This window comes from Gymnoscopelus braueri, assembly GCF_963280865.1.
Source record: "Gymnoscopelus braueri genome assembly, chromosome: 13".
Lineage (NCBI taxonomy): Eukaryota > Metazoa > Chordata > Actinopteri > Myctophiformes > Myctophidae > Gymnoscopelus > Gymnoscopelus braueri.
Window position 1 is genome coordinate 3,073,303 of NC_137615.1, and position 12,500 is coordinate 3,085,802.

Consider the following 12,500-nt stretch of genomic DNA (forward strand, 5'->3'; position numbering starts at 1 on the left):
ACTCCAACTAGGACCCAGATCTAGAACATTCTACTACTCTGCCATGTCCTGAATGTCCTGACATCATCTATTAAACCATGTGAGTCTCCAGGACTTTGTTGTGTTATCCTTTCAGCCATAATGTTTTACCGTGCCGTTTTGAAGATTTCAATCAATCATTCAATTAAAAAAAAACTATTAAGTAACATGTTCTACTTTGCATATCGACTTTCATCAAATCAGACTTTTTTTTAAAAAACACCTTAAAAAAATGAGCAGACACAAAATTGGAACTGAAACACTATAAAAAATGAAGCTGATAAATGGGTACTCTCTCCTGATTGGCTGATTGTGCATTATTGACGGTATATGGTGCCTGCAGCCTGGTTGCGCTGGTGAAAACTACCTCACGAACAGCTCGGCTCTGTAAACCTAACCCTCTGGCACGCTGGGCAAGACCTGGGCTGTTGGTTGTCTAGTAAGTGACAACCGGAAATGGTTGAATTTGACGGAGGTACCGCCCAAGGAAATGACGTTGATGCTTTACAAATCTGTTAACATTCCCCGTGAATGAAACCAGAGTTGTGATTGGTAACAAAAATATCGTTTCCGGGGGGAACGCGTACGACGGAAATCCTGTCCACTCAGGACTTCCTAGACGCTCGCTGCTTTAGGTCGTGACCAGGCTCTTCTCTTCGCAGATAGTGAAACGCAGATGAGTGAGGCTGGGACCGAGGCTAACCCTCTGGGGGCTGGTACATGGATCATGTTTGTTTATACACACGGTCAGACGATGGATCATAATGGATATAACATTTCTGTGACCGGTTGAAAAGGTTATAAAAACACGAAAATCGCTGGCACTGGGTGAGTATATTATGAAAATACTCTGGCAGTCAAAGAGTTAAAGAGCTGGAGAGACTGGAGACTCTTGTTACTGAACAAACACTCTATAGTAATGATTATTATCACAATATAGTGCTTTAACCTTTTAACAAAAACCTTTTGTTTTGACCAAAAAATATCACTTACCCTACCTTTAAAATATCACTTACCCTACCTTTAAAATATCACTTACCCTACCTTAGAAATATCACTTACCCTACCTTTAAAATATCACTTACCCTACCTTTAAAATATCACTTACCCTACCTTTAAAATATCACTTAACCTACCTTTAAAGCATCACTTAACCTACCTTTAAAATATCACTTAACCTACCTTTAAAATATCACTTAACCTACCTTTAAAGCATCACTTAACCTACCTTTAAAATATCACTTAACCTACCTTTAAAATATCACTTAACCTACCTATAAAGCATCACTTACCCTACCTTTAAAATATCACTTAACCTACCTTTAAAATATCACTTACCCTACCTTTAAAACATCACTTAACCTACCTTTAAAATATCACTTAACCTACCTTTAAAATATCACTTAACCTACCTTTAAAATATCACTTACCCTACCTTTAAAATATCACTTAACCTACCTTTAAAATATCACTTACCCTACCTTTAAAACATCACTTAACCTACCTTTAAAATATCACTTACCCTACCTTAGAAATATCACTTAACCTACCTTTAAAATATCACTTAACCTACCTTTAAAGCATCACTTAACCTACCTTTAAAATATCACTTAACCTACCTTTAAAATATCACTTACCCTACCTTTAAAACATCACTTAACCTACCTTTAAAATATCACTTACCCTACCTTTAAAACATCACTTAACCTACCTTTAAAATATCACTTACCCTACCTTAGAAATATCACTTAACCTACCTTTAAAATATCACTTACCCTACCTTTAAAATATCACTTAACCTACCTATAAAGCATCACTTACCCTACCTTTAAAATATCACTTACCCTACCTTTAAAATATCACTTAACCTACCTTTAAAATATCACTTACCCTACCTTTAAAACATCACTTAACCTACCTTTAAAATATCACTTACCCTACCTTAGAAATATCACTTAACCTACCTTTAAAATATCACTTACCCTACCTTAGAAATATCACTTAACCTACCTTTAAAATATCACTTAACCTACCTTTAAAGCATCACTTAACCTACCTTTAAAATATCACTTAACCTACCTTTAAAATATCACTTACCCTACCTTTAAAACATCACTTAACCTACCTTTAAAATATCACTTACCCTACCTTTAAAACATCACTTAACCTACCTTTAAAATATCACTTACCCTACCTTAGAAATATCACTTAACCTACCTTTAAAATATCACTTACCCTACCTTTAAAATATCACTTAACCTACCTTTAAAGCATCACTTAACCTACCTTTAAAGTGTCAAACCGACAGTATGAATGTAACATGTAACATGTGTACAGAGCAGCAACATGTCTGGTTGTCCAGTGTTCTCACCAGGTTGTTTGCATCGTACACTATGATCTCTCCCATGGTGGCACTGCCAGGGTAGGCCAGGTATGAGTTGGAATGGTTGATGGAAAGAGCACATAGACCTGAGGAGAGAGCACAGACATGAAGAGAACTTACTAGCAGTGGTGGAAAAGGTACACAAATGTTTTCTACTTAAGTAAATGTATCGAATCTGCAATGCAGAAGTACTCTGTTACAAATAAAAGTCTGGAATTCAAAATGTACTTGCGTAAAGTGTATTGGTATCAAAATGTACTTAAAGGGATACTTCACTTTCACATAAAATAAACATTAAAAATATATATTAAAAAAAAATTAAAGAAGTTATGGCAAAATAAAGGCCCCCTCACACATTAGTAGGACACTCTAATGCGTGAGGGGGCCATGAATTTTCCATTACTTTTTTCATTTATTTTTAATATATTTTTTAAATGTTTCCCCCCGCCGAAAGTGAAGTATCCCTTTAAAGTACAAAATAATTGAAAGTACTCATTACGCAGAATGTTTTCAAATGTATGAAATAGAAATTCGGGACGCCGCGGATTGAAGGGCTGGCTTATTTTGGGGTTGTTTTGATTAACCAGGTTGCTTGTTTCTCTCGCTAAACCTGGCAACTGTCTGTAAACGACACAGAGCCATAGACCATATTCACACGGCGGCCATGTTTCTATGAAGTCAATGAAAGTAGCTACCCCGGGTGGCGGCACTTTCAATGTTAAATTCCAATATGGCCGCCGTGTGAATATGGGGCCTATGGGGCCACATGCAGAAGTGTTGTTATTAACGTGGTTGAAATACATCGCGGACCCCCCTCGGGGTTCTTGTTGCTATGTACAGTATATACAGGGGTGCACATAACTTTTTAGGTCTAGTACTCAGAAAGGCACCTGGAGATGTGACTTGGTCCGCACCAACTAAATGGTACCGTCCCGTTTGTCGCCCGTTTTTTTCTTCTCACGCCGTTTGGTGAACCCCCCAAGGTTGGTGCCCTGTGCTGCGCTGCTTTCATCTGCCAGATTGGGACGTTCACGGCATATTTTGCACCATTACGGTGCGTTCATCATCGGTGACGAGTGCCTCGAACAGCCGCTGCGAGCTCCGAGTCGATGCGAGGCAACACTCACACAATCACGTGCAGCATGCGTCCCCTCACCCCGCGCCTAATGGCTGTACATGGGGCCGACCCGTGCTTTAGCGTGATTGTGTGAGTGTGGCTTCAGGAAGTGAATTCCTTGCCTCGATCTCCTCGCTTTTATTTTTTTGTTTTGATAAAAAATAAAAGCTTGGAAATTCCTGTCCCAGCTGTTGGTACGCAAAAGCGCCTCGCGTCGTCTGATGTGCCGCGCATTATTTATTTTGGGTGCGCATGCGCACCAGTTATGTGCACCCCTGAGTATATAGCAACATACATTTGTTGTAATTTTTGAATAAATAAATTTGAAGATTTTCAGAAAACTTCAGGAGGTCAGGATTTAGAAGGCGTTTTTAGAATCGGCCTCAGGTCTAAATGGGTTAAGTAAATCATTGGTTCTCAAAGTGGGGTCCGGGGACCCCCAGGGGTCCTTGAGGGAGTTCCAGGGGGTCCCCAGCTAAATGATTGATTAGGCACCAAATGGACCCTTATGGGTCTGTAAATGGACCCGTTAGGTCAGGTTCTATACCTGAGGGGGTGGGCTGTAGGGTTCTATACCTGAGGGGTTGACTGTAGGGTTCTATACCCTGAGGGGACCCGTTAGGGTCCATTTGGTTCCATTTGTACACTCTCTGAGTTAAATTGACATGTGATAGAAATGCCATTAAATGGGGGTCCGTAGCCTCTAATGCATGTCAAACGTCCTTGAAATTAAAATGGTTGAGAATCACTGCTAAGAGCAGTAAAAAAATCTTCTCTTATGGGGGTCCCTGGCATATCTTTTGAAATGGGGATCCGCGGGCTAATAAGTGTCAATTTGGGGGTCCTTGACATGAAAAAAGTTTGAGAACCACTGAAGTAAATAACCCCTTCAGAGTGATTATTATGCAACTATCCCTTGGGGTTCTATACCTGAGGGGGTTGGGCTGTAGGGTTCTATACCTGAGGGGTTGACTGTAGGGTTCTATACCTGAGGGGGTTGGATGTAGGGTTCTATACCTGAGGGGTTGGGCTGTAGAGTTCTATACCTGAGGGGTTGACTGTAGGGTTCTATACCTGAGGGGGTTGGGCTGTAGGGTTCTATACCTGAGGGGTTGACTGTAGGGTTCTATACCTGAGGGGTTGGGATGTAGGGTTCTATACCTGAGGGGTTGGGCTGTAGAGTTCTATACCTGAGGGGTTGGGTGTAGGGTTCTATACCTGAGGGGTTGGGATGTAGGGTTCTATACCTGAGGGGTTGGGTGTAGGGTTCTATACCTGAGGGGTTGACTGTAGGGTTCTATACCTGAGGGGTTGACTGTAGGGTTCTATACCTGATGGGTTGACTGTAGGGTTCTATACCTGAGGGGTTGGGATGTAGGGTTCTATACCTGAGGGGTTGGGATGTAGGGTTCTATACCTGAGGGGTTGGGTGTAGGGTTCTATACCTGAGGGGTTGACTGTAGGGTTCTATACCTGAGGGGTTGACTGTAGGGTTCTATACCTGAGGGGTTGGGATGTAGGGTTCTATACCTGAGGGGTTGGGTGTAGGGTTCTATACCTGAGGGGTTGGGATGTAGGGTTCTATACCTGAGGGGTTGGGTGTAGGGTTCTATACCTGAGGGGTTGGGATGTAGGGTTCTATACCTGAGGGGTTGGGCTGTAGGGTTCTATACCTGAGGGGTTGGGCTGTAGGGTTCTATACCTGAGGGGTTGACTGTAGGGTTCTATACCTGAGGGGTTGGATGTAGGGTTCTATACCTGAGGGGGTGGGCTGTAGGGTTCTATATCTGAGGGGTTGGGCTGTAGGGTTCTATACCTGAGGGGTTGGGCTGTAGGGTTCTATACCTGAGGGGTTGGGCTGTAGGGTTCTATACCTGAGGGGTTGACTGTAGGGTTCTATACCTGAGGGGGTGGGCTGTAGGGTTCTATATCTGAGGGGTTGGGCTGTAGGGTTCTATACCTGAGGGGTTGGGCTGTAGGGTTCTATACCTGAGGGGTTGACTGTAGGGTTCTATACCTGAGGGGTTGACTGTAGGGTTCTATACCTGAGGGGGTGGGCTGTAGGGTTCTATATCTGAGGGGTTGGGCTGTAGGGTTCTATACCTGAGGGGTTGGGCTGTAGGGTTCTATACCTGAGGGGTTGGGCTGTAGGGTTCTATACCTGAGGGGTTGACTGTAGGGTTCTATACCTGAGGGGTTGACTGTAGGGTTCTATACCTGAGGGGGTGGGCTGTAGGGTTCTATATCTGAGGGGTTGGGCTGTAGGGTTCTATACCTGAGGGGTTGGATGTAGGGTTCTATACCTGAGGGGTTGGGATGTAGGGTTCTATACCTGAGGGGTTGGATGTAGGGTTCTATATCTGAGGGGTTGACTGTAGGGTTCTATACCTGAGGGGTTGGGTTGTAGGGTTCTATACCTGAGGGGTTGGGCTGTAGGGTTCTATATCTGAGGGGTTGACTGTAGGGTTCTATACCTGAGGGGTTGGGCTGTAGGGTTCTATACCTGAGGGGTTGACTGTAGGGTTCTATACCTGAGGGGTTGGGCTGTAGGGTTCTATACCTGAGGGGTTGGATGTAGGGTTCTATACCTGAGGTATTGGGATGTAGGGTTCTATACCTGAGGGGTTGGGATGTAGGGTTCTATATCTGAGGGGTTGACTGTAGGGTTCTATACCTGAGGGGTTGGGATGTAGGGTTCTATACCTGAGGGGTTGGGCTGTAGGGTTCTATATCTGAGGGGTTGACTGTAGGGTTCTATACCTGAGGGGTTGGGCTGTAGGGTTCTATACCTGAGGGGTTGACTGTAGGGTTCTATACCTGAGGGGGTGGGCTGTAGGGTTCTATACCTGAGGGGTTGACTGTAGGGTTCTATACCTGAGGGGTTGGGATGTAGGGTTCTATACCTGAGGGGTTGACTGTAGGGTTCTATACCTGAGGGGTTGGGATGTAGGGTTCTATACCTGAGGGGTTGACTGTAGGGTTCTATACCTGAGGGGTTGACTGTAGGGTTCTATACCTGAGGGGTTGGGCTGTAGGGTTCTATACCTGAGGGGTTGACTGTAGGGTTCTATACCTGAGGGGTTGACTGTAGGGTTCTATACCTGAGGGGTTGACTGTAGGGTTCTATACCTGAGGGGTTGGGCTGTAGGGTTCTATACCTGAGGGGTTGGATGTAGGGTTCTATACCTGAGGGGTTGGGATGTAGGGTTCTATATCTGAGGGGTTGACTGTAGGGTTCTATACCTGAGGGGTTGGGATGTAGGGTTCTATATCTGAGGGGTTGACTGTAGGGTTCTATACCTGAGGGGTTGGGCTGTAGGGTTCTATATCTGAGGGGTTGACTGTAGGGTTCTATACCTGAGGGGTTGGGCTGTAGGGTTCTATACCTGAGGGGTTGACTGTAGGGTTCTATACCTGAGGGGTTGGGCTGTAGGGTTCTATACCTGAGGGGTTGGATGTAGGGTTCTATACCTGAGGGGTTGGGATGTAGGGTTCTATACCTGAGGGGTTGGGCTGTAGGGTTCTATACCTGAGGGGTTGGGCTGTAGGGTTCTATATCTGAGGGGTTGACTGTAGGGTTCTATACCTGAGGGGTTGGGCTGTAGGGTTCTATACCTGAGGGGTTGACTGTAGGGTTCTATACCTGAGGGGTTGGGTGGAGTGTTCAGCAGCGTCTTCAGAAGCTTCATGTCTTTGATGTTGTGGATGTAGATGGATTCCTCCAGACAAACCACCAGCCTCTGAAACACACACAAACACACCTCAGGCTATTAGCATCCAGCACTAGGCCCGTAACACCGTTCTAAAGCCCCTTTTACACCGGGGAAGGATCTGGGTCATTTTTTTAGATTTCTTTTTTATATATTTTTTGCTTCTGGGGGGTCCCTGGAACAAAATATTTTCAGATGGGGGTCCGCGGCCAAATACATATAATATTGAGAATCCTTGACATGAAGATGTTTGAGAACCACTGATCTATATAGCAACACACATGTTTTAGAAGACATTTGTAGAATCCACCAGAAGCAAAGATTTGAGTTACAAATGTTTGCTTTAAAAATATATACATATTCAAAGATTTGCACACATTTTCAGTATTCTTCTAAAAATAGCAGATCTACAAGCTCTAAGTGCCGCGCTATGAGCTTGTAGATCTGCTATTTTTTAAAAGCCAAAGAAATCAAAAAATGACACAGATGCGTTCCCGGTCTTAATTTAACATTTACCAATACACTGGTTAGTGGCTATGATGCAATATTTAATTCTGGATGAGCTACTATGTACCATATCTAAGAGACCAAATGTAAAATGTAAAATGTAAATGGTGCATTTATATAGCGCTATCATCCAAAGCGCTTTACATAGATTGTGCATTACATTCACACACCGATGGCGGAGGAAACCATGCAAGGCACCAACCTGCTCATCGGGAGCAATTAGGGGTTCAGCGTCTTGCTCAAGGACACTAAGGTGCCGTTTACACGAGGACCGTCTCTACAGAAAACGGCAAAATAAAGTATCAGATGTGCCGTCCGTTTACACAGGAAAACTGTTTTGCGGGGCTTGAATCCGCAACAAAGTGAAACCACCTTCCAGGGTGGAAATCTTTGAAAACGCTCAACCTCGCGTCTCCATCTAAACGTGCAATACAGGGGAATCCGCAAAAGTGTGACGTTATGTCTCACGTAGGCTCTCGTCCAGAGCCGTAGAGCCACTATTGCCAGACCCTGTGAGAGAAATAAGCAGCCAGTTCTATGAAAACAAGCCCAAAAGAAGCGACTAGGCTACATGAGCACTATACAATACATTGGCTATTTGAAAATAGCAGATCTACAAGCTCACAAAGTGTTGCATTTCAAGATCTTGAAAAGTATGTTTGTAATTCAGAAGGGCGCTCTGACAAGAAATACAATAATTTGACATGCACATATTTGAGGACTGTTTAAACAATAAAAAATAAAAAAAACAAAACCACAACGCGCAACTAATTTTACAAGCAACTTTACAGGAAAAACAAGCCCAAAGTCGCTTATAATAAGCGGACATGGCAACCCTAAGTTGAACCACGCTGTTCTGCATGTAAATAAAGGAAGTAGAACGGAAGTGGTTCTACGCATGCGTGACTGTCTGTATGGCAGCGAGTCACACAGACACACCCCACCTGGCATGCAAACTACAGCGTTAGAACCTCACTGGAGCGTCTCCATGTAGACGCGGGAAAAAAAGTGACGACGGTACGGCACTTTGTCGTTTTCTGTTCTGATCGTCCTCGTCTAAACGTAGCCTAACTCTGGGGGAGCCCGGCATCGAACTGGAAACCTCACGGTTCCCCCCATCCGGCCGCTCTACCGACCACTCTACCCCTGAGCCACTGCCGCTTTCCAAATGTACATTTGGAAGGAAGGGTTTGGGCCAGTTTAATGAGATCATCGCTGTGTCATAATTGGTGGTCATCAGGTGACCACCTCCCTTCACACGCGTTTAGTTACATTAGGACCACAACGGCCCCACACGGCCACATGCAAAGTGTTTGTAAAAAGTGAGTTTTAAAGAGAGGCTCCTTTTTTGTGCTTGTTGAAGGTTGCTCTCCAGAACCTGGCAACTTGGTGTTGCCAGGTAGAGAAACAAGCAACCAGTGTTAAATCGTTTGGCAGTAGCGCTAGCCTCTCAGGAACTTTCAGCGCATGTTTGACTATCATGAGACTCTACAATGAGTAGGAGTAGAGAAAAAAATAACTTTGCATCGGTTATAATAGACGAATTTCCCTAAGCCACGCGCTCCCATTATGACAACGGAGGGGGTTGAAAAAATGACGACAGGGGAATCTCTGGAAAAAAACAATGCCACTTTCTACGTCGGTAGGTGAGTAACGACACATCAAAGACAACACTTAAAATGTCCGGAATTCTCCTTTAACCCATTAAAGACCTGGAACGCATCTGTGTCACTTTAGAATTCTTTGGCTATTCAAAGATAGCAGATCTACAAGCTCATGGCGCGGCACCGAGTGCCGCGCCATGAGCTTGTAGATCTGCTATCTTTGAAAAATCTTGAAAACATTTTTTTATTATTTTCTTTAAAAAAAACTTTTAGAGTAGCCAATTATTTTTGACCCCTTTTTCTCCCCAATGTAGTCGTTGTGCCATTTAATTCCTCTCCACACACATGTCGGTGTTGTCACTGCTGTCGTATCCTACTGACTCACCTAACAGTGAGGAGCCTCCACCAGGAGGACGTAGAGCCTTCGTTCCTACTCCTCCCGCCCAACACTGCCCACTGACATGCCCCCCCCCAGCCTGTAGGAGTATGTGTAATGACCGATAACACCCTCCTCCTCCTCCTCAAAAGTAGCCGATCTACAAGCTCAAAACGCGTCGCAGTGCGACGCGTTTTGAGCTTGTAGATCGGCTACTTTTGTAACATTTTTAAAAAATGCATTTAGTTATACTAATTTTAACTTTATGAACTTAAATACAAATACATTGGACAACACAATTGTAATACTAGTCATTAAGCTACTAATACAGACTGAAGTAATTAAAGCGGGTCATGTTTGCATGTTATGAATCATAACAGCTGAAATCAATGATATATCAGTATTCTGATATTAACATGCGGGCCGCATTAAGTGAAGGTGGGGGCCGCATGAGGCCCCCCGGGCCGCCAGTTGCCCGTGTATGAATAGAAGTTTAAACTTGGTCTATGGCTGAAGTTTGAATCCACGGCTGACTGAAGACGCACATATTTGAATGTTTAGCTCCACAAAGATCTGATCAGCTTACATACAGGTAGTGTTCTATGCAGGGGCGGCCTTAAGGTCCTGGGGACCCGTTTCAAGAGCTAATGTGCTCAGCTCAGGGCGATGCAACGCATTGTGAGCTTGTAGATCTGCTACTTTCAAAATATTTTCATACATTTGAGACGGTTATCTCCTCACCTGTCTGTCTGTTATTAGAGGTGAGACGGTTATCTCCTCACCTGTCTGTCTGTTATTAGAGGTGAGACGGTTATCTCCTCACCTGTAGTGTTGATTTCGTCGACTAAAACTATGACGAAAACGGTTGGTCGACTACCTTTTTTCACTGACGAAAACTAGATAAAAACTAAATATAAACTAAGCTACGATGACTAAAACTAAGACTAAATATATTGACAATTTCGTCAACAAATAAGAACTAGACTAAAATGTTAGTGAGGGATCTAGTCGAGAAGAGATCCAGTAGAACTAAAAGACAAGTCATTTTATGTTTGGTTGCGCTCGGGTGTTGCGCTCTGAAAATAGCAGATCTACAAGCTCACAACGCATCGCAGCTTGTAGATCGGCTATCTTCAGAGCACAACCAAGTGTAAAATCAGCCGTTACGACACCATCAAGGCACCGCCAACATACATTTTAGTCGACTAAATCAACTGTAGATTTAGTAAACTAAATCAAAACTTGCTGTCAAAATCAACACTGGTAAATGGTAAATGGTGCATTAATATAGCGCTTTTATCCAAAGCGCTTTACATAGATTGTGCATTACAGTCACCCATTCACACACACATTCACACACCGATGGCGGAGGAAACCATGCGAGGCACCAACCTGCTTAACTCATTGAGTGCTATTCACGTGTTTCACGTGTTTTACCGCTATGGTGCAACGTGCCAATCACGTGTTTCACGTGTTTCACCGCTATGGTGCAACGTGCCAATCACGTGTTTCACGTGTTTCACCGCTATGGTGCAACGTGCCAATCACGTGTTTCACGTGTTTCACGTGTTTTTTAAATTTCTTTAAAAAACATTTTTTTGGGAGAAAAAAATTCTGAACCCAAGATATCATTATCTGAAGATTTGCAGCTCCATCCACTCCTTGTTTAACTTAGAACTGAAAAAGTCTGTATCTCGCTTCCTAAGCACTTTTTATTTTACTTTGAAAAAATCTCTGGGACAACATAGCCAGAAATAATTCTGGCACTCAGTGAGTTAACACATTGGGTGCCAGAGGTTTATTAAAATATTATACGTTGAGTGCCTGCATTTCTTCCATCCACTTGCGTTATACGTTTCGTGCTGTAGAAGCCCCGACGCGGAAGTGCATGTAAACAAAGCGTGCGTGCGAGACGGCGGAGGGTCCCGACTAACGCCTGGAACAATAATATTTCCAACGCGATCCTCCATTGCAGCGTGATCGCCGATCGAAAACGGCTTGTTTCCACCACGTTAAAAAGAAATGGAGATATTAAGCTTTTAGTCAAGGAGATAACATTGAAAACGCCGACCGGAAGGATTTTTGACATGGAGCCAGATCCAGCCTCTTCTTCTCAGAAACTCCTTGGGTGATGTCAAAGTTTCGTTTTAGCGCCCCACGTGGGCCACTCGTATAAAAATAGAATTGGGTCAAAAACGGTCCGGACCGTTTTCGGCACTTCTCGTTTGGACCCTCAAAAACGGTCCGGACCGTTTTTGGCATTCAATGTGTTAAAATGAGGAAATTAGGGGTTCAGTGTCTTTGCTCAAGGACACTTCTTCGACACTAACTCTTCTGGGGGAGCCCGGGATCGAACCGTGGAAACCTCGCGGCTTCCATCCGGCCGCTCTACCGGGCCGCTCTACCCCTGAGCCACTGCCCGCCCCTCCCCCACACTGACTCACTCACCTGTCTGTTGAGCCTGACGGTCAGGATGTGGTTGGAGTAGCTGTAGTTGCAGATCTCCGTGCCTTTCTTGAAGTGGTAGACGTTCATGCGTCGAGGCACGGACGTGCAGACCACCACCACCAGGCTGCTGGAGAACAGCCGCTCCACGATGTAAACGTCTGGGGTGTCCACTAGGGGGGGGGGGGGGGCGGGGGGGTAGCGGGACGAACAGGAAGGGAAATGTGGGTCATTAAAACGAAGAAGCTCCTTGTAACAGAGAGAGGTCCTCTGTTAAAGGTTTCATGACATTCACTTTTACACCACATTCAAAGTCTTTGTCCTGGTCCTTCAAAAGTGT

At 44.2% G+C, this 12,500-nt stretch overlaps 1 protein-coding gene across 1 annotated transcript in view; it reads right to left on the minus strand.

Annotated features, from left to right (window-relative positions):
• The window catches only part of LOC308099732 (WD repeat domain phosphoinositide-interacting protein 1-like), a 60,328-nt gene that overhangs the window by 39,586 nt on the left and 8,242 nt on the right, over positions 1-12,500 (minus strand). The window contains exons 3-5 of the mRNA XM_080448478.1: positions 12,164-12,333; positions 7,162-7,258; positions 2,390-2,487 (exon numbers count right to left, since the gene is read on the minus strand). Of these exons, the coding sequence (XP_080304604.1) occupies positions 2,390-2,487; positions 7,162-7,258; positions 12,164-12,333 (365 nt within the window). The remainder of the gene's footprint in view (positions 1-2,389; positions 2,488-7,161; positions 7,259-12,163; positions 12,334-12,500) is intronic.